The 22,378-nt window shown below is 50.5% G+C and overlaps 1 protein-coding gene across 1 annotated transcript; it reads right to left on the bottom strand.

Annotated features, from left to right (window-relative positions):
- Positions 1-2,814: 2,814 nt before the first annotated feature.
- Oaf (out at first homolog) lies at positions 2,815-21,966 on the bottom strand. Its single transcript, XM_027411896.2, has 4 exons — positions 21,277-21,966; positions 5,346-5,480; positions 4,898-5,078; positions 2,815-3,741 (listed from the first exon to the last, which is right to left on the bottom strand). Exons 1-4 carry the CDS (start codon positions 21,544-21,546, stop codon positions 3,482-3,484), a joined length of 846 nt encoding a protein of 281 aa, XP_027267697.1. The 5' UTR covers positions 21,547-21,966; the 3' UTR covers positions 2,815-3,481.
- Positions 21,967-22,378: the final 412 nt, after the last annotated feature.

Here is a 22,378-nt window from a genome sequence, read left to right on the forward strand (position 1 = left end):
GACACCATCATGACAGAGGTGAGGATGAGGTTGGGAGGGCATCTTTTGCTCAGACCCTGGGACATCACAGTACCTGGTTCTACTTTACTACATGTAAGGCCAACCCCAAAGTCAGAGAACCCTACATTTTACCCCCATCTCTGATGCCCAACACGGGGCCCTAGTCAGAGAAGCCTAGAGAGCTCCATTAATGCAGAGGACAGACAAGCTCAGAAGTCCCCATCCAGGAAGTTGAGAAAAACACTATAGGCCTTGGAACATTCATTTTCAGTCAGTCTTGCTGTGGCTGGCCTGGTACATGATTTGTAGCCGAGGCTGACCTGAGCTCCCAGCAATCCTGAATGCTGAGATTATAGGGGTATTCTGCCACACCTAACTAGAACATTCTATTAGTTGTTGTTTGTATCGAGATAGGGTCTCATGTAGCCCAGGTTGCCCTCATACTTGCTATGTAGCCCAAACTGCCCTTCAACTCCTAATCCTCCTCCACCACCATGCCTTGCTTAAAACCCTCCTTTCAAATACTCTTGGTGTGTGTGTGTGTGTGTGTGTGTGTGTGTGTGTGTGTGTGTGTGTGTGTGTGTGTGGTTTGTTGTGTTGTGGGGTTTTTTTATTTTTTAAGTATTCTTTTTTAAAAATTTTATTTATTTATTATGTATACAACATTCTGCTTCCATGATATCTGCACACCAGAAGAGGGCACCAGATCTCATAACAGATGGTTGTGAGCCACCATGTGGTTGCTGGGAATTGAACTCAGGACCTCTGGAAGAGCAGTCAGTGCTCTTAACCTCTGAGCCATCTCTCCAGCCCCTGTGTTGTGGGTTTTGTTTTGATTTGTTTTGTTTTTTCAAAACAGGGTTTCTCTGTGTAGCCTGGCTACTATGCTTTTTGAAGATTGGTTTTTGTTTTTATATTATATATTTGTGTGCTGTGTATAGGAGCCCTTGGAGGCCAGAGGAGAGCATTGGAACCTCTGGAGCTGGAGTTGTGAACCTCCCAACATGGGTACTGATAATTGAACTCTAGCCTTCAGGAAGAGCAGAAGTACTTCTCACTGCTGAGCCATCTCTCCAGCCCCTGTTGTTGTTTTAAGACAGGGTTTCAAGTAACACACATTGGCTGGCCTTGAACTTGTTTTGTAGCTCAGACTGGCCTTGAACTCTTGAACTCAGCCTCCTAAATGTTAAAATTACAGGCACATGGCATCATAGCTGGTTTACAGCATTATTTGTTTTTAAGACAAGGTCTCATTCCGTAGCCCTAGCCCAGAACAGAACTTTCAATGTAACCCAGGCTGGCCTCAAACTTGCAGCAATCCTTGTCTCAGCTTCCTCAGTACTGGGATTACAGGTATAGCTCACCATGTTTGGCAAGACATTCATTTTTAAAATGTGCTACTTCTGGACATTTGGAAGTCTGTAGGAAGTAAAGGAAGTAAGGGACTCCACTGGAAAAGGGTAAGCCTTATCCAAGTATCCTGTCCTCTACCCAAAGCAGAGAGTGGGGATCATGACCCAGGCCTCCATCAGACAAGAGGGAGAAAGAAAAAAGGGTGATGTGCCCCATTCCTTGTCTACTTTAAGGGCAGTGGGCCCTTAAAGATGGACTTAGAGTGAAGGCTGTTAACCTGAGAAGTCTGTCTCCCACAGACATTGCCCTTGACCTGGCTCTCACCTTGGCCTACATGCAGTGTGTTCTGGAGGCACTGGGTAGATGGGACTGCCTGAATCCTGCTTCCTTCCCCAAGGCCTCTGAAGGAGGGTTTGAATCTCTCTCCTCTCTCCTGAAGAGTTGGGTCCTCTGTAGAACCAGAGACTTTATTGCCCACAAACCCCTGCTGCCTTCACCTCACTAAACTGTCATTGTCCTGCAGCCTCATCTCACACCCGCCTCTTCTCTAAATTCTTGCCAAAGAAGTCCAGCACCCTGTGGCCTGCAATCCGCTATGCAGCACGGACTGGCATTTCATTGCATAAGACCCTCTGCCTCTGCTTCCTGGGTGCTGGCACTATAGGTGAGCACCACAACTTCTGGTGAGGACCGGGATATGGATGCTGGGTATCTGTCCTTTTGCTTCTACTCACTGTTTTCTTCTACTTGCTGCTGTGCAGGACATTGAGGCCAGGGCCTTGCCCATGCTGAGCCAATGCACTATGACTGAGCTACATCTTCAGTCCTTATCTCATCACATTGAATATCAAATATAGAAAGAGCTTATTTTTATTTGTATTGTTTTGCCTGAGTATCACACCCATGCAGTATCCTTGGAGGCCAGAAGGGGACAACAAATTTGCCATGTGGGTCCTGAGAATGGAACATGGGTCCTCTGGAAGAGCAGTCAGTGCTCTAAATCACTGAGCCATCTTGGAGCCCAGCAGCTTGCAACATGTGGGTCGTGACCCTGTGTGTGTGTGTGTGTGTGTGTGTGTGGTCACCTAGGACCATCAGAAAACACAGATATTTATATTACAGCTTGTAAGAGTAGCAACATTACAGCTAAGAAGTAGCAATGAAAATGATTTTGTGGGGGGGTCACTACAACATGAGGAACTATGCAGCATTAGGAAGATTGAGAACCATTGCTCTAGCCCCAAGATTTTTTTTTTAATGTGTGGGAGCACTGGGAGGCCATAAAAGAGTGACAGATTCCCATTATTCTGGAGTTCCTGGCTCCCTTGTTTCATCATCTTAAGCACAGAGCCTCTCACACAGCACACAGTAGGAACTTTAGAAGTTGGCACTAATTGTGTAGAGGCACATTTCTGACACTAGGTGGCAGCATTGGACAAACTTCCAGGCTAGAGCCATTCGGTGAGTGAAACCTTAAAAACTTTTATTTCTTGTACAAATGATAAATATTTTGTATTAAAAATCTGGAATTCAAGTTTTCCTTGTACTTCATGCTCCCTTCCTGCTCCAGAACCTTGCCAAAGTCCTTCAGTCCAACGGGAGGAACAATTGGTGTGTGCTGAAGAAGCCAAGTTGGGTCCCAGGAAAGGCACATGTGGTCTCAAGGGCGGCGATCTCCCTGCTCCCCATTGCCCCTGGGGCAGAAAAGGCACTTCAGACACGGGAGCTGGGGTGTGAGTCCCCAGAAGTCCCTCTCTGGTCAATGGTTTCCTTGCAATGGGAAGGTGTGATACAGGAACACACACCCCTGGAACAAGTTCCACAAAAGAAGCCTAGGCCAGTTCATTTTCATTGCATGTATATGGGACATTTTGGGGGACGTGAAGAGGGGAGGCTATTAATCTGGAGAACAGCTTATATCCCTCTGTCCCCCAGATGGGCACAGGTAGGCATTGGGGCTGCCCAAAGTTGTCCCTGCTGGGTGATATCCTTTTACTGTCATGCAGATGAGGTCATGGCTTCAGCATCAGAGGCACAGGAAGGGACCTAAAGCCCCAGGTAGGGTTGCCACACCCTCTGGTGGCCAGTGAAGAACTTGTGGGTCCAAGCCGTTCTTTGCTCCCCACAGTCAGGGGTCCTCATCCCAGAGGCACAGCTGTCTCTGAGGTACATAGAAGTCAAAGCTGTAGTTTTTCCTGCAGCTCCGGATGCCACACTTGTAGGGTGCCGGCCGGTCACGGCTGTGGCAATACTTGAGCATGCAAGGGTACCAGGCCAGGCTCAGACTGTAGCGGCAGGCACAGGGCTTTCCTCGGTCTCTCACTTGCCCACAGCGAGGCAATTCCATCTGCTCCTTGGGCAGGGCCTCGAACACAGAACTGTCCACACCTGGGGGAAAGAGGCAAACATGAAGAAGGTTGGAACATCTATCTATAGCCCAGGACAGCCTTCTCTCCTGTCACCCCTCCCAAGGCTGCCCTGGGGGAGGACACAGAGGTAAGACCCGGGTCTAAAGCAAGGTGACACTATATCACAGTCGTCCTCATCCACGGAGTCTCAATTTGTGCCAGGGAATCAAAATTGGTTCAGAGAAGTTTACTGATATGGCTGGGGTCATACAATGAAAGGGGGGGGGGTCAGGGCCCAAATCAGGCCTGTCTGATTTCACAGTCTACACTGGGCCATGTGGCCATTAGAGCTTTAAGTAAAACTACCTGAAGGATGTGGGCAGGGCAGGGATGGGACAACAGAAGCAGAGTGGGTCTGGATATGAGAAGAGCATGTATGAGGAGTGCTGGGGCAGGTGACATGGCCTGGCCAGGGCTATGTTTAGTGGACCATGAGAAGGAACAGCCTCTGGGGATGCCAGGGTCAGGTCAGTACCTTCATTTAGAGGGTGGTCAGTTGGAGACAGGTGTGTTATAGGCCTGGCCACAAAGTTCAGCCCTCCCTGCCTTGAGAAGGACAGGCTTCTCTATGTGCAGCTGACTGAGCAGAAGGCCCAGGAGCAATGAATCTCCCTGTCCCTTCTACACATAGGACCTGACAGTTTGTAGCAAAGGGACCTGGAGAAGGGCCAGCAGAGTGGCAGAGGGGCCCTGCAGAGCTGGGAGGAGGCCCTGAGGGTTCTGGGAGCAATGCTGGCACCAGGGATGGTGAGATACTGTCTTCAGAGAGGTGCCAGCAGACATGATAGCAGGAACATCTGTGTCCTCACTATGGATAGTGACAAGAATGTTGAGAAGTCTCCTTTCACAGGACCTGGCAGGCTGTCTTCTCATTCTAGCTGCATAGACACCACCTCCTCCAGAAGTCTTCCTGACATATCACAGCCTCCCCTGAGAATACCTGTCACTCATGACTGCACGCTCACACTTTACTGGTGCTGAACAGATCTAACCACTACCAGCTACAGCAACTAGTTGTCCACACTGGGTGTGTCTGTGTGGTCCATCCCTGAAGGGACTCAGTAACTCTCTCCTGAACATAAACAATCACTCAAAGTGTTTTCCCCTCTTCCCACGGAGGGTAGCCCCCAGCTGACCTCGCTCCATCCAGAACTGGACATCTTCCTGGCGGGTGTAGATGGCATCAGTGGCCTCAGCGCAGACATTGTGGAGATGAGGACTCAGCAGGCCCCCCTGGCTGAAGTTCACAGCGATGTCCATGTGGAGCTGTTCCAGACCCCGCACTTCTTCAGCCTGCCGCACTGCGCGGGGGTTTTTCTGTAGGGGCAAGATGTTCAGAGTATCTCCTACCTCCATCCCAAAAGAGGCGGGACCTGGTCAGCAGCTCCAGGTCACCTGAGAGTTGGGGCTCAGTACAGATTAGCGATCTGGGGCTCTGTAGTCAGTTTGGCCTGGGGCCAAATCAGGGGATCAGGACTGTCAAGCAACTGTGAGGAGGAAGAACGTGGTGGGAGGGCAGGGTGACCGCAGGGGTGGGGGCTCTGGGTCAGGGCCTGGCCAGGCAAGCCTGGGGTAGGTGCTCACCTGCCGGAGCTTGGCCATGGCCTCACTGGGGATGATCTCATTGTGGTGCAGCCGGGTGACAAAGCAGAGCCCCTGGAACTGACTCTGCCCCTTCTCCAGCTCCCCTAGGATCAGGGCTCGGAAGATCTTCACATCCTGAAGGGGAAGGGAGGGAGAATAGAGACCAGCTGGAGGGAGGGGCTCCAGCTAGCCCTGGAGAGGACAGGCCTGGACGCTGCCCCAGTGCCTTCCCTAAAGACACCTCCTTCCCCTACCCTAGGAAACTGCTTATCTTTTCCATTTACACCCGTGACTTCAAAGATCATACCCCAAATATTTCCACAGCTCTCTGGAAAACTGACCAAGTGAACCACTGGAGAGGTTTTCAAAAGAACCCTTTGACCAGACAGACCTTCGTCTCAAAAAGACGGCACCTGTTTTTGACACTGATTATTTCCCCCAGGGGGGGACCCCAGTGTCCTTATTCAGAGTGGGTCAGGGCCCCCGAGACCACTGGGCAGAGCACCATAGAGAGGGACTATAGTTTTTACAAGCACCCATTCCAGATCGTTTTCTCTGTTACTCTGTAGCTTTGGGGAGAAGGCCTCAGAACATCCCTGGGTATTCCGCAGTCAGCCTGTCATCCACCCTCCCCCCACTCCATCAGGGACTGTGGGGCGGAAGCAGCCTGTTGCAGCTGCTGCTGCCTCCCAAGGCTGGAATGCCTTACCTTTTCCCTTCCCTCTCCACTTCCCCTTTCCCCATGGGGTACTCATGGCATGACCAATGGGCCAACAGCTCCTTCCTGCTCTGATTCACTGCATGCATGGGGGCAGCTGGAGCAGGAAGAGGGAACAGAGCCTCAGGATACCATTTGCAGTCTGGTTGCAGCTAGAACCCTCTACTATGTCCTTCTGCACCCCACCCTGCCCCCCCCCAACCCCAAGCACCTTGCACTTCTCACCTATTACATTTCTAGCTCTGCTCCTGGGGAGAAGGAAGTTAGTAGGCCCCAGTATAAAGATGATGGGCACCTGTCCCATATCACCGGTGACATTTGCTGGTGGTTACAACGATGACAGCAACCTCTGCTTATGGTGCTAAGCACTCTTTCCCTCCATATCATGAGCTCCACACTAACCTGCCAGGTACACCAGCTGTCCCCTGTCACAGTGAAGTCTGGAAAAGCCTGGGGCAGCCAATATGTCCAGCCTAGTGGTGGAACCATCCGCCCCTCCCAGCCTGTATCTATAGTGTTTCTCTATGTAGCTCTGGCTGTCTCAGAACTCACTGTGTAGACCAGACTCAGTGTTCCATCTGCCTCTGCCTCCCAGGTGTGCCACCACACTGGCTAATCATCTTCTAAATGTTTGTGGATTTCACTCATACTATAACTCTATGATTTAGATCTATAATGGGATCCCTCTTGTACCTTTACTAGAAATGACTTTATATAATGACTTTATTTTAAATGTAACAACAGGGATGGGAATATGGAGGGCAGTTTGCTAGAAGACAGAAATCGAGGCTCAGCTGGGGAGAAAGGTTCCATGAGGCTCCTTCTCACCCAGAACCTTGGAAGGAAGCTGAGTCAGCTTGGCTTCACTCCCACTTCCTCTAGACAGGAAATCCCTTCTTGGGTCACCGTGCTGGCATCTCCTTGTCCTGCCAGCCTGGGCCATCTGATCTTTCATCCCATTCAGGTCGGCCAAGGGGACACTGGAGGCTGATCTGCTAGTGGCAGCTCCCATTCCAGGAACAGTTCCTGTCAGGTGGGAATCGACACAAGATCTCCCCCTCTGAGAGTCTGAGTCAGGCAGTACCTGGGAGGAGCTTCGCACAGGATCCAAAGTCCACCTCACTGGTATTTTCTGCTCTAACCCTTGTGGGAAGGCTATCTGGATACAGCTGTCTTCTCTATGACATGACACATGTACTAACTACAGGGTGGTCTCAGGGCTGCTGAGAGGCTCAGTGAGCAGCCATGCCACCTGCCTGCCATCAGCAGTGGAAGGCATTGAACATTTACGACCAGACCAGAGTCTGGAAGAGCTCTGCTTGAGGAGCTGATAAGATGGCTCAGTGATAAAGTGTTGGTCCTCAAGTGTGAGGACCTGAGTTCAGTTACCAGCACCCATGTAAAGAGAGGGTGTGCAAAGGATGCACATTCATACAACAAGAACATCTGTTCAACTATGTTCATAGCAGCGTTGTTTGTAATAGCCAGAACCTGGAAGCAACCTAGATGTCCCTCAACTGCAGAATGGATAAAAAAAATGTAGTACATTTACACAATGGAGAATTCATCAGAAAAACAAAACAAACAAACAAACAATGGAATCTTAAATTCACAGGCAAATGGATGGAACTAGAAGAAACCATCCCGAGTGAGGCAACCCAGTCACAAAAAGACAAACATGGTATGTACTCACTCATATATGGATATCAGACATAGAGTAAAGGATTACCAGCCCACAATCCACACCACCAGAGAAGCTAGGAAGCAAGGAGGACTCTAAGAGAGACATACATAGTCCCCCGGAGAAGGGGAAAGGGACAAGATCTCCTGAGCAAATTGGGAGCATGGGGGAGGGCAGAGGGAATTAAGAGAAAGAGAAGGGAAGAAGAGGAGGGGAGAGTAGGACATGAGACAGCAGGAAGATGGAGTGGGGGGGAGAATAGAGGAGAGTAAGCAAAGAGATACCATAATAGAGGGAGCCATTATAGGTTTAAAGAGAAACCAGGCACTAGGGAAATGTCCAGAGATCTACAAGGAGGACCCCAACTAAGAATCTAAGCAATAGTGGAAAGGCTACCTTAAATGCCCTTCTCCAATAATGAGACTGATGACTACCTTACATGCCATCCCAGAGCCTTCATCCAGTAGCCAATGGAAGCAGAAGCAGACACCCACAGCTAAACACTGAGCAGAACTCCTGGAATCCAGTTGCAGAGAGGGAGGAGTGATGAGCAAAGGGGTCAAGACCAGGCTGGAGAAACCCACAGAAACTGCTGACCTGAGCAAGGGGGAGCTCATGGACCCCAAACTGATAGCTGTGAAACTAGCATAGGACTGATCCAGACCCCCTGAACATGGGTGTCAGTTAGGAGGACTGGGCAATTTATGGGGCCTCTGATAGTAGATCAGTATTTATCCCTAGTACATGAATGGATTTTGGGAGCCCATTCCACATAGAGGGATACTCTCTCAGCCTAAATACATGGGGGAGGAGGGGAGGCTAGGCCCTGCTCCAAATGATGTGACAGACTTTAAATATCCCCATGGAAGACCTCACCCTCCCTGAGGAGCAGAAAGGAGATGGGATAGGGGGTTGGTGGGGGGTAGGGGAGGAGGGACAGGGAACTAGGATTGCCATGTACAATAAGATTGTTTTTAATTTAAATTAAAAAATATATAAAGGGTGTGGTGTATGTGCTTTCAATACCAACACTGGGGAGGTAGAGAACAGAGGATCTCTGGAACTTTCTGGCTATCCAAGCTAGTCTAATCCATGAACTCCAGGTCCCAGTGAAGGACTATCTCAGGAAAAAAAAAGGAAAGGAAGGACAGAGAAATAAAGAAAGAGAGAGAGAGAGAGGACGAGACAAGGCTGACCACTGGCCTCCTCCATAAATGCAAATGCATACATATTCACATGCAGGTTCATACATGTGTACCTGTGTATACATGGATACGTATCTGCTGTAGGCACACACTCAAGCACACTACACACACACACACACACACACACACACACACACACACACACACACACGCTGCCTGAGTTCCTTCCCTGTTGCTGAATTAGATACCAACAGCAATGCCAAGCACCAGATGCTACCAATATGGGAAACTGCCTGGGTGCAGAAGGAAGGAGGACTTCTCACTAAGGCAGAGGAAGTCCTCTGTAACTGTGTAGGACAAAGTTTCACTGATGCTGGTAACTGGGAAAGAGAAACTGCTGTTACTGTGTGTCAAACAGATTGCATCATCTTATCTGAACTCTGAACAACAGGAGGCAGAGCTCCAACTATGACACAGCTTGGATTGGGTAACCTGCCCAAGGTCATGGATTTAGGGGAAATGTAGCTGGGATTTTTAACCCAGGTAGTCTAGGCTGTCCCAAAGTTGAGCTCTTTCCCCAGAAAGCACAGTTGCTTCCTGGATCAACTAGTCAAACTTCCCTAATGTTAAACTAAAAAAATAGGCTGAACTCAGGAGGCAGTGGCAGGCGGATCTTTGTGAGTTCGAGGCCAGCCTGGTCTACAGAGTGAGTTCTAGGACAGCCTCCAAAACAATACAGAGAAACCAAGAAGGAGGAGGAGGAGAGGAGGAGGAGGAGGAGGAGGAGGAGGAGGAGGAGGAAGAAGAAGAAGAAGAAGAAGAAGAAGAAGAAGAAGAAGAAGAAGAAGAAGAAGAAGAAGAAGAGAAATAGGCTGAATAGGTATAGTCCTTGGGAGGTGGAGAGGCAGGACAATTGCCAGTTTGAAGGCAACCTGGGCTACACAGAGAGATTTTTGTTTCAAAGGAAAAGTGGAGTTAGGGAAGGAGGGAGGGAAGAATGGATGAACTGAGACTCAGGCCCACAAAGCCAGTGCATGGCAGACAGGACTAGAACCCGGTTTCCCATCATACTCTTTTGGCCACTGTCCCCAAATCCTTAGTTGATTGCCTAAGAACATAGCAGTTCCCGCTCTCACTGTGTGTGCCTAACAAACAGCCTGATGCAAATAAAGCATGAGACAGGAACACCTCCTTTCCCACCTGCCTGCACTGTGAAAAACCCTTTATACCCAGGTTCTCTGGTCTTCTTGATCCTATTTGCCCCCAAAGCCACATGTCCTTTGCTGGTCCTAGGAGGGGGTGACCATCACATCCTGAACCATGGCCTGCCCACCGGACCCACTAGCAAGGCTCCGGAACAGATGGAAGGACAATGTGACAGAGCTCCTCTGCTTTGGGAACATCTGGACAGATGTTAAGTTCAAGCCAGATGGAAACCTGGCTCCTAGGCGCTCTGCTTGCCTAGAGTCCCCTGGGTTGATTCAAAAGCTCAAGGCATGTAGTACAACAGGGCAAAAGCCTTTGGCAGGGGATAGAGAATTACAGTCTGGGCCTCCCAAACTGGGAGGGCTCCATAAGCTCCCTTCCCCAGGACCTTCAGCCCATAAGAAAGTACTGTGGCACACAGCAAGAAGAGCCCAGACCGGGGCAGGGAGGGTTGAAGTCCTGTCTGTGGCTAAGGCAAAGGTGGGCTTGAACATACCACAGTTAACTAAGATGGAAGGCTAAGTGCCAGGGCTCCCTCTTCTTTGGCCCCTGGCCTTGCTGCTACTGGCCACATAAACTTGGAAGAAATCACTGTAAATTCTCTCGGAGTCTTAGTTTCCACACTTGCAAAATAGGCCCAGGAAGAGTGCTACCTTGAGGGACTGCTGTGAGCGACGAGAAAGTAAACGGGCTCAGAACATGGGTGGAACTCTGAGTTTCTCTCCTGATGCTGCAATTCCTTGTTCCTGCTGTCATCTACTGCAGGCCCAGGAAGTGGTAAAGATTGTTCTATAGATTGATGAGGCACAGGCAGGTCAGTAACCCCTGTGAGGCTTGTATGCAGGAAGTAAGTAGGAGAACATTGGCTAGCATTCCCTGAGGCAGGGCTTTCTGGAAAGCCCAAGCAGTGGCCAGCTCCAATGGCCCTGTCGGCCCAGTCGTTATAAGACTCCTGAGGCCAGGAAGGCAACTTCACACAATCAGGTATAAGGCCTAGAGTTGAAGTTTATGCTGAATACTATGGAGGCAAAGGATGGAAAAGAGCGTAACTGTCCTTGTAAGGGCTGGGGTGGAGGGAGGGTAGGATGGTTCCCCAGGGTGAGGGGCGGGGTCAGCGGTCCTTGAGATGTAAAGGTGCAGGTCTTTCCAGCCAAGAGGTAGTATATCCACTCACCCCTCCATTTTGCTGTCATCTGAGCATTTAATGTCACTGTCTTCACTATAAAGTGCACCCTAGAGGCTGCCATCCTAGGCTCCTGCCCACAGTAACTGTCATGTTACTTATTTATTGAAATACGGTTCCTAGAACGAGCAGTGTTGAGTCACTTCCTGGACCTTTCTGTGAGTGCATTACTCTGTGGGGATGCCCCACACCTAAGGAAGATGGACAGAAGGAGTCCGTCTCAGCTCCTACATAACCACCTGGATAGGCATGGTTCAATGTCAGGACCACCAGTCTGTAGAGCCACCTTTCCAGGGCCCTGCCTGCCTCATTTAAATTCCCTTCCAGACTCATTCCTCCAGGTGGGGAGTGCATCGCATTTTCAGTGTACTCCTGCCCACTAGAACACAGTGGATGCTCAAGAAATACTTGACCGTATATAGATAAAAGAGCAAGAGTATGAAGGGGTTTGGAAACCAGCGGTGGGATGTAGCAGGGCCAGGTGAGATGGAGAAGGAAGCAGGGGAGGGTGGGAGGTAGCTGAAGAGGCAATAGCAAGAGCGGCAGGATTTGGGGTCTAGGAACTGCTAGTCTGGGCTTTGCAGGTCACTGGAAGTCACTGGCGGGTTCTGAGTCTGGGGTTCATGTGGAGTCTGGTTCACATCTGGCTTTGACTCAGTTTGAGGCTGGGCCCCGGAGAAGATACAATGACTCTAAACCCACTCATTGTCCTTGCGTTACGTCTGCTTGGGCAATGATTCATCCAGGGTCTCTGTGGCCTGGCTCTGGGGTCAAAGACAAACAGGCTTGAGCCTGTTTATGTGGTAGCCAGGGGGCTGGCACAGGGCAGAAGCTCCACTTCACTAGCTGGGTGAATGGATTCAGCCTCCACAATCTCCAAGTCTATCTTCTTGGCCTTACCTATGGGGGTGGAGAGGCACACTCCTTCAGGCTGATAGCCAACGACTACTATTTTACATTCTAAAAGATCAGACTTTAGGAGATCATGCGGTTGATGTCTCACTGAGATCCCAGAAGGGAAAGGACACAGCAGTAGGGCCAGCACCAGAAACCTAGACTTTCCAACTCTTAGTCCAGTATTCTGCCTCACCCTGTGGAGATACGCCATTCCTCTGTGCCCTCCTCCCCACCATTCCATCTTTGTGAGCCCCGCTATGCTTCCAAGACACAGAGGGCTACTTTGGCTCAGCTTTGCTGGGGTTCCATGGGAACAGGGAAATGATGGCAGACAGCTGTCCTGTAAAAACACCCGTGACAGGAGACACCCTGTGTGGGCCCTCCAGGCTGCTTCCCCAGAGAGGCCCAGGGAGTGCTTCCTGCTGGGGGAAGGGGACCTGGACCCATGGTGGGCCAAGACAGGAACAGCTAACCTTCATGGCTGTCTTTTAAGACTTAGTCAGGGAAGAGCATAACATATTGCTTTGCTTGGGCCACTTTTATTGGTATCTTACTTTACTCTCGGTCAAATCTAGCCCAGCTGATGCACCCAAATTTATTCTGGCTTTCCCTATCCTCCGGCCACAGGGTGCCATCTTTCACATGGGTCTGTTTCTCGATCTCCTTTTCTCACATAACAGTCCCTCCCTCCCCCTTCCTCTCTCTCTCTCTCTCTCTCTCTCTCTCTCTCTCTCTCTCTCTCTCTCACACACACACACACACACACACACACTCTTCCCATTCCACTTTCATGCCTAGCAGGCTTTAGCTCACACATTTTCTCACACACAGCCCAGCCACTTGTTCGCAAGGGCACTCTTAGCCACATCACCTCAGTTCCCCTCACTCTTCCAGGCTCCCCGATACCAGCTCCTACTTCTAGTGCTCTTAGGACACCCTTCCTCATCACACTTTCCACTACACTACAGAGCAGTTGAAAACTAAGGGGGCCCTAAGGAGCAGAACTGTCTGTCTTTGTGTGTGAGAGAGAGAAAGAGAGAGAGAGAGACAGTGCAGGCCAGAGGCCATTGGTCACTGCTCTAGGGCCTGCACGAGGCAAGTACTTACTCCCACCTCTGTTAGCCTGGTCCCCTTGCTGCTGGACAGTTAGGGCTCACTGCCTTCTGGGAGTGTGCTCTGCCATCCCCCTGTCTCCTCATCACCAGAGCACATGACTCTGGGGCCCAGGCTGAGCCAATCTAAATATTTATTCCTCAGCTCCTGGCTGGGACTGCTTCATGACTAGACAGGGGCCAGATTCACTAGGCTGGGGCTGGGGAAGGCAGATTTGGGAGCCTCTCTGCAGCTCTGCTTAGCCCTTTTCCAGGAGTAGGAGTGGATGCACTCAACTCAGAGGTAGGATGGTACAGGAGACTTAGGCATCCCCTACTGTACACACACCTGGACAGAGGCTTCTAGTTATGGGGTCAGTACAGCTACTACCCAGGAGCCATGCCCCTCACTGCCAGTTCCCAGCCTTCCCAAGAGCCCCTCCTGCTCTGTCAGCCAAATCCCAAAGGTCACCACCATCCTGACTGCCCTAGGGGAACAAAGTGAGGCTTTATGTGGATCAACTGCTCCCCACTGTCTAGCTGACTCAGGGCTCCTGACATGGACGCCACACTTCCCTCTCACTTAGATTCCAGCCTCCCTCATTCTCTGTCCTTCATCTGAATCCTCAGTGACAGGTAAGTAAACATTTGGCAATTTAAAGGGCAGAAGTTCCTAGTGATGAATTGGTCCCTAGTGCAGAAAAAAAAAAGTTGCAATTACTTGTGGGGATGGAGAGATACTGTAGAGGGGCTTGCTTGGCTGCCTGCATTGGAACTATATATACTTCTCATAGGTCCCTTGTTTTGTAGACTCCCACACCCCACCCCCAGTTACTCTGCCCAGGAGAGCCACAGGCATGGAGCCTGGGCTTACAGAGGCTAAGTAACCTGTTGCATCACACGACTAGAAAACAGAAGAAAAATGCAGAGAGTGATTGGCAGTATTTGGGGACCTAGTTTTCAAAGCTAGCCTGACTTTTTACACTCCAGAGCCACCCAAGGCACCACTGAGGAATCAATCCTGGATATCTTGGGAATTATGAGCTTGGGGGACAGGGCCCACACCAACTGCATATAAAGTGTTTGTGGATTCCTGTGCACTAGGGATCTTATACATTCCTTCTGCCTCTCCATTTTGAGTTTCATCCTTCTCAAAGGGGCCCACTCAGAGTGCCCAGAGTAGCCCAGTCAGTCAGAATGTGGTACAAGGATCTCTGAGAGTCAATCCTGAGTCACTACCAGCTCTCTCATCTTGTCACCAATGTCACTTCCAAGCTCAGTTTGTGCATCTGCAGGATGGAGGCAAATGTAACTCAGATGTAGCAGTGTAGACTATTAAGATCAAGTGTGTGATTAGAGTGATTGCTCAATGCAATATATATATATATATATATATATATATATATATATATATATATATCCCTCTATATATAGATATATAGTCTGTGGAATCCAAGAACAAATTCCACCTATGTCCTGTTGTGGAATAGAACATTTGTTTAACTAAGTAAAGATCTGTTACATTTGTTTGTCTTGTAGAATAACTATGTAAAGATGTGTTACATTTGCTTAGGCTGAATTTAATTATGTAAAGGTGTGTTGCTTTTGTTTATGCTGCCCGTGTTTAGCTATGTAAAGATGTGTTACTGTTTCACCTTGCCTGACTAAGGTACCTGGTTGGTCTAATAAAAAGATAACTGGTCAATAGCTAAGCAGAGGAGGGATAGGCGGGCAGAGAGAAAGGGGGAGCTAGCCAGCCAGGGACCAGCCAGCCAAACATGGAGGAAGCAGGAAAACAGATGGACAGTACATAGATGAGGTAAAGGAGCCTCAGGGCAGAGCATAGATGAATAGAAATAGGTTCATTTATGTGGAAGGAAGGAAGGAAGGAAGGAAGGAAGGAAGGAAGGAAGGAAGGAAGGGAGGGAGGAGGAGGGAGGAGGGAGGGAGGGAGGGAAGAGAGGGAGGGAGGGCTAGAAACAAGCCTAAGCCAAGCCGAAGGCCGAGCATTCATAGTTAATAATAAGTCTCCATGTCTTTATTTGGGAGCTGGTAGGTGGCCCAAAGAGAAAGCCTGCTATAATCCCATTTCTTTCTGCAGAAGGCTACACTATTGGCTCCAGGTGGTGGTTTTCACCAAGAGTCAGGATAGGATTCCATCTGGACCTAGCATCTCTATCAGGGGTGGAAGATGCTAGCCATAGGCTAGGGAGCACACATGAACCACAGGCAAGACTTCTCACCCTGACCCAAGGAGGAGTTAGTCCGATATGGAAGAAGGAGTAGAATTGGACCCAAGAGCCCCACCTACACAGCCTGGGCTCTTTACTTCCTGTAAAGTCCTGAGGTGCTCTGTGCTCCAGAGTTCTCCTTCCTCAGAAAGCACTTCCAGGGTGGAGTGATGGTTCAGTTGGTAAACTGCCTGCTGTGCAAGCATCAGGGCCTGAGCTCAGATCCCAATCCTCGTGTAAAGAATAGGGCACAACCTATAATGTTAGTGATGCCCAGGAAGAGAAACCAGAGAATCCCTAGAGCTCACTGGCCAGCTAGTCCTGCCAAACCCAGGAGCTCCAGGTTCAGTGAGAGACCCAGATTCAAAAATATAAAGTGAAAAGTGATTGAGGAAGACATTTGATGTCAACCTCTGGCTTCTCACATGCATCTGTTCCCACATGAACATGTACACATGGGTACACCCACCCCCTACATACATACATACATACATACATACACACATACACACACACACACACACACACACACACACACACACACACACACACACCGCCCAAACCACAAAATACTTTGTTCTGTCCTCTGCTACTCAAGATTTCTAATCCATCATTACATGTCTTCCATGCTAACCTGTAGAGGATCCAACACAGACAGGATAGGATTTAGGACCTTAAAACCTTCTCTTGCCCTATACCTGTGTGATATGACAGTCTCTTGGGACAGTGTCCATGCAAACACAGCAGGTCCCCACCCTTGATCTGAGACTGGGAATCTGATGCTTTCTGGATGGTTCTTTCCTCCTGCTTCTGCTTATCCACTAGTACCCAGGACAAGAAGCAAGTTTTAATCTCCCTGGGTTCTTGACCCCATGGAGTAAAACCCTGAGCTACATAGCACTGTGTGGCTCTTGATATTGGCATTGCCTTTCTGGTGCCAGCCCATGGGTCCCCATGATCCGTTTCTCCTTCACTTTTGGAGCAGGAGTCCTTTTTCTCCTCTTCCTCCCCACCACCCTGATGCAGTCACACATGGCTTGTTTCATATCTTGCAGCCCCACCTTCCCCTTGTGGCCAGCCCCAAAGCAGGCTGCTTGAGACATGACTCATTCCTTCCCCTGCTTTTGGACATTCAGACTGGGGGTCAGAGAGCTTGGACAGAGATAGCAGCTTGGGGGTGGGGGGAGCAAAGAGGGCTGTCAGATAAGCAGCCAGAGAGACACTGGGGATGGTGGTCTGCCTGCTGTTACTGTGCTCAGTGGCTCTATACACGAAGGTTAGATTATTTATGTAGGGCTTGGAGTGATAAAAAGTACTGCTTACTGTGTACATCAGAGTAGGAGTTCCTATGTGGAGGCCATACAGATTTAGGCCCAAAGTATAAACGCTGTTGCTTAAAGCACATTGGGGCCTGGAGGGTGTAGGGTGTGAGGCTCAGCAGCAGCATGCATGAGGTCCTGGGTTCAATCCCGGACACCAAAACAAACTAGAGTCAGCAAAGAGAGAACAACAGATGCACACTGCTTGTTTTTGAAACGGGATCTCATGTAACCCACGCTGATCCTGAACTCACTATGTAGCTAAGGATGACCCTGATCTCTGAATCATCCTGCCTCTACTTTCCAAGTGCCAGAATGACAGATGTGTACAACCATGCTCAATTCATGTGGTGTTGAGGAAACCCAGGGTTTCCTGCAAGGTAGGCAAACACTATCAACTGAGCCCCATCCATAACCACCCCCCTTTTAACAGGCTCTCCCATAACCCAGGCTGTCATTCAACTTACAGAACCCTGCTGCCTGAATCTCATGTTCAGATGTCCTGATTTAGTGGGATGGGGTCCCATCTAGGTGTGGGGAGCCTGCAAACTTCCCAGGTTACTCTTCAAAGCCACTGAACCATAGCCTACTGGCATTCTTTCAGAGATATAGCTCAATCAGCCTGCTGAGTGTCAGCCTGAGGAAAGGCTCCCAGTGACACAGGGTAGCCATATGACAGTCCATGCTGCTCATGGGACCTGCCAACCAACCCTGGGCAATAGTGTCCCATAGCACACTGATGACAGCCTGCTTTACCAGTTTCTGGGCCAAGGTGCAAGCAAGGTGAGGAACAGTCAGTCAGTCAGTGTTGTATGCCTACCTGGGAAGGAAGGCGGGGCTGGGAAGAAGGGGTGTAAGGCTGGGACCCCTCCTGTTAAGGGGTATCATGAAGCCCCAAGTTTGCTTAGTCTAAGATTGATTGCTGGTGGTGGGGGGGGAGTAGGCACTGGCTGGCCATTGATCCAGCAGCTTCCAGGAGAAGGTGGTAGGTAATGGAGGCTCATACCTATATTGCTATCACTTCAGACTGAGTGGGGCAAAGGATCAAGAGTTCCAGGCTAGTTTTCTGTAACAGTTTCCTCAGAGATTGAAACAGTCATTCCTGTAGGGAAGCTCCTGAAGCAGGAAGTTAAGCAACTCAAAACAGCTTCAGGAAGTCCCTGAAACTGACAGATTCACTAGGTCCCTCCTTGCCAGAGTAAACAATAAAAGCCGAGCTTCAAAGAAGACTCTGAGACCAGACCGGGGCCAGGAAGAACAACTGAGGCACCTGAAAAGGGCACTCCAACCTGTTGAGTGGCCTGCAAGCTGTGCGGTGTGCTTCAGCTTACCAGCTTTGTGAGCTGTCACCCAGGCTGGGGTATGCCTTAGTGATGCAGTTAGTTATCTTTGAGTCATTTCTGCTCTTGTAAGTAACCCATCACCCATATCCCTGTAAGTAACCCCAAAAAACTTCACTGGTTCACAAAGTTGGGCTTTGGTGGTATTTGCACTTTGGTCTGTTGTAGGATTGCTATCTGGGAAAAGCAGACCTGTGTATAGCATCTCTCCAAGAAAAGTTTTGTCATACTACATAGTGAGACTCTATCTCAAAAACATGAAAGAGAAAATGAAAGTTTCAGATTAACCTGAACCACACAAGGGGTTCAAAGCCATGGTCAGTCTAGACTGAATTTGGAGACTTTGTCTCCAAGACAGAAAGAAGACAGGTGTCAATGAGAAATTCTAGTCTTCTCCAGGTTCAGTGTTGATTTTCTTTGGGGTCTCTTGCCTACCCTTCAACCTATTTAAACTGAACAGGGAGGAAGCTGCTGAAATGTGGAATGAGGCAGCTTTGGAGCTAAGGATTTCTTCATTCCCTGGGTACCTGACACAGCACTGGAAGCAGAGTGAGCATACCACATGCACTTTGCTCCATGTTCAGTTTTGCCCATGACCTCAGGACACCTACCAATACTAACACATTTTACAGATGAAGAAATGAAGGCCCGGATTAATCAAACAGCTGGACTGAGGTTAGCCAGCTCACAATGGTAAACCAGACTTGCCTCATTCAGTCTGTACTGTCTCTCCCAATGGTGATCAGACGGCAAACAACACTATTCCCAAGAGAATTCAGGACATTTTTCCTAAAGCAGCCCCTAAAGGGCACGGTACACAACAACTTTTGGGCCATTTTCTACAGGAAAAAAAATCATTACTTCTAGGCAGAGCTTTCCAGTGGAAATCTAACAAAGGCTTTGAGGTAAGAGGCCTTGAGAAGAGAGCAACAACCACCAGTTGGGGAGGGCAGGGCACAAAGTGTCTCTGGCCAGTAGAGGCAACATGCTGGAGTAGACTAAACTCTGTCTTCCCTAGTCCCCAAGTAACCCATTCCATCATGGCCGGAGCCAAAGAAGAAACCTAGAAGTCCTCTGACAGCTGGCTTTCCACTTTCCTAATACCACCCGCCCCCCACACACACACATGAAATTGGAGATGCAGAGGCAGGTGTGAAATGCCAGCTCTGGGTCAGCAACTAACTGAAAAGCAGACTTTTGAAAACCAGGTGAAAGTTTGAACCCCTGTGGCGATGAAAGTGAGCTCTTGCCATCAACTCTGAATCTTCCCTCCAACTGAGCAGCCACATGTCCCCCACCCCACGCTCAGTCCAACCCCCATGGCAGGCCACCCCATCACAGCCTCCTGTGCTCCTACTTCACCTTCTTGCTTTCTTTCCTTGTCTCCTTTCAGGGTGAAGCAATAATAACCTTTTGTAGCCAGAGGCTAGAAAAGCTCCACTCTAGTCCATGCCCCGCCCAGCTTGGCTATCAGAAGTCTTGCCTAGGGATGGATAAATTTTTAAGGCTCCAGGGTGGTCACAGCACAGGACTACTGGGCAGGAGGGTGGGACAATAACAATCTATTCTGTGGCTGGCTTTTAGGTCAGAGGGCTTAGAGTGGAGATAAGATCCCTACTGGTGTATTGATTCAGTCTCTATTTGTGTCTTCCAAGCCCAGAGCACCACAGATAAAATGTTCCTAAAGTTCAGGTGGACAAGCAGGGGACATGCTGGGCTACCAGTTCCCCTTTCTCCATGTACTGGCTCATCTGTCCTACTTGCATCTAAGATCCCAGCTCGGGACTGTGCGGCAAGCCTGGCTACCACACTGCCAAGTCCTCTGTTAGGATGACTCTCTGGGCCTGAGCCAGATCACCAGTCCAACCTCACTTCTACTATACTTGCACCTTTGCTATCTGTGACACTCTTATACGGAGTCTCTGGCTGGCTGCCCATACTCTGCCCCCTCCTCCCAAGGTTTCCAAATAACTCACAGAAGCAAGAGAGACAGAGATGGGGCTATTGGGTCTTGGTTCTCTCCATTTCCCAGCTATTTAATATATATGCCTTACTTCTGTTCTCCCCCAAAGATAGAGGGGCACAGAGCCTCCCCTTTGGAGGTCGGGAGCTGAGAGTAGATGATCAGAAGATTCTCCCCTGAGCCCCATGAGATAGAGTCTCACTCTATAGTCCAGCTAGCCTTGAACATGTGTTCCTCCCATCTTAGACTCCTGAGCATTGGGATGAAAGGAGTGAGGAAATTCTCCTTCACCCAAAACTTAGTCACTGTCTGTCACCCAGCACCCCTGGAGTTCGATTTCCTGACAATCCTAGCACCTCTTCTCTCCCCCTTCTGGTTCCCTGCACAATACCTCCCCACCACAGTAAAATTGCGGACTTCACTAGCCCCGGCCAAGAGGGCTAGTGAACTGCTAAGCCCAAGAGGCTTGGGCTGAGACACTGACAACCTTTTCCAAAGGTAGGGGGCCTCTGCCCTCCTCCAACTCTTCCTAAGTCCCCTTGCTCCAAGCTTTTCAGCCCTCCAGGTCAGAGAGGAGAGAGCTGCTCCTTGGCTTGGGAGGGACCAGGAACAGACAGACAGCTCTGCAGGGAAAATGATCCCGGAATGGTGCTCCAGGGCTGGAGGTCTTGAAATCACTTCCTTGCCAAATACAGAAGAGGAAAGGGGCCTAACTTCATAACACAAACAGCAGCAGCAGGGAGGGCCAAGGTCCCCGATGCCACCTGTGGATTTCCCTCTTTAGTCACAGAAACTATCGCAAGAAGGGAAGCGTTGTTAACAGCACTTTTGTCGGAGTGTCAGCTGGGAGTGCCGAGAAAAAAAGCGGCCACCGGAGCTGGTCAGGGCATGAGAAGGGCCTTAATTACTCACAGCCAAGTAACAGAAGGCTGCAGGGGTTAGCATAGCAGTTCATTGACAAAAGAACCCAGATCTGGGTGCTGGAGAGTTACAGAGAGGAGCATGGTGTGACCTTGGACAAGTCACGTCCCGCTTCCCGCTCTGCATTTCTCTTCCGCAGGCTTGAGGGTGCCTGCGACCTCCGACAGCTAAGCTCGAAAGCCTCCCCCGCCCCGGGGAGGTGGGGGGTGGGACAGGACCAGAGAGGGTGCCCTCACCTTCTTGAAATCCGCGGTGAAGGAGATGAGAGTGCCGTCGGGTTTGCGCAGCTCGAGGCTGATGCTGTCGGCGTCGCTGTCCGCCTGCAGGCTCTCCTCAGTCACCTGGCCGTCGGGCAGCCTCACACGGACCCGCAGCTCCGCTGGCACGCTGCTCCCCGCGCCCACGCCGCGCGGCGCCCCAAGCAGCAGCGGCGACAGTAGCAGCAGCAGCAGCGGCGGCAGCGCGGGGCGCGCCGAGGGGACGTCGCAGCGGCCGGGGGGCCGCATCCCCGGGGGCCCCAGCGCGCCGCGTGGGGGAGGGGAGACGCGCCTACAAAGTTCGCCCGAAGTTAGGGGTCCGGTTCAGGGATTCCCGGCAGTCGCCTCCTCAAGAGGGGAGATGAGAGTCCCCCCCCCCGCCCCCGATGTCCCCACGACGTGCTGCGAATGCACGTGGGCCGCGATCAGCCACGCACCCCGAGTCGCGGACAGCGCCCCCCTGTGCGTGTCCCCGAGTCGCCGCGGCCGCAGCCGCCCAAACTCCTGAGCTCCCGACTCTGTTCAGCACTTTTCATTCAATCCCACCCCCCCGTCACTTCCTTCAGAAAACAGAAACCACCAGGACCTGCCTTAAAGAGACCGCGCACCTCTTGGCCCTTAAAGGGACCGCGGTGGCCCAGAAAGGGGCGGGACTGGGGACCGCGGCTCAACCGCTTTGTGGCGGACGCTGGCTTTCTCTGGGTCCCTCCCTCCCGCCGCGCCCCGTCACCGGCTAGGCCTTGTCCAAAGTTTGCGCTCCCGGCAAATCCCTTCCTCCCATTAAGGGCGGGGCGGGTGACTCTTCCCCCGCCCCCCACACCCCTTTGGCTTGTTCTGGTGCCACGTGGATGAAATAATCAGGCTTGGATTTTCAGGGGTTTTGCTTAGTCTTTTAGTTTCTCTGACACAGCGAATTTCTCAAATGCGGCTGGGAAAAAAAAAAAAAAATCAGGCCTCGCCTCGCACTCTGTCTTTTCCTAGGTCGGGAAGTGGCGTTGGCGGTTGAGGACCATTGGTGCATCCATCAGGTGTGAACTGTTTTGATAAGTGAGGCCGCCAACCTGGATGCGGTCTTCAGGCA

The sequence above is a fragment of the Cricetulus griseus genome, chromosome 4 (assembly GCF_003668045.3).
Source record: "Cricetulus griseus strain 17A/GY chromosome 4, alternate assembly CriGri-PICRH-1.0, whole genome shotgun sequence".
NCBI classification, from domain to species: domain Eukaryota; kingdom Metazoa; phylum Chordata; class Mammalia; order Rodentia; family Cricetidae; genus Cricetulus; species Cricetulus griseus.

Bases quoted from the DNA above. Each gene is read 5' to 3' on its own strand.
- Oaf (XM_027411896.2), bottom strand. From the start codon at position 21,546: ATGCGGCCCCCCGGCCGCTGCGACGTCCCCTCGGCGCGCCCCGCGCTG. The intron at 5,481-21,276 runs GTGAGGGCACCC...CTTCCCCTTCAG, and splicing joins TCACCGCGGATTTCAAGAAG to GATGTGAAGATCTTCCGAGC. The intron at 3,742-4,897 runs GTCAGCTGGGGG...TCTTTCCCCCAG, and splicing joins CCAGTTCTGGATGGAGCGAG to GTGTGGACAGTTCTGTGTTC.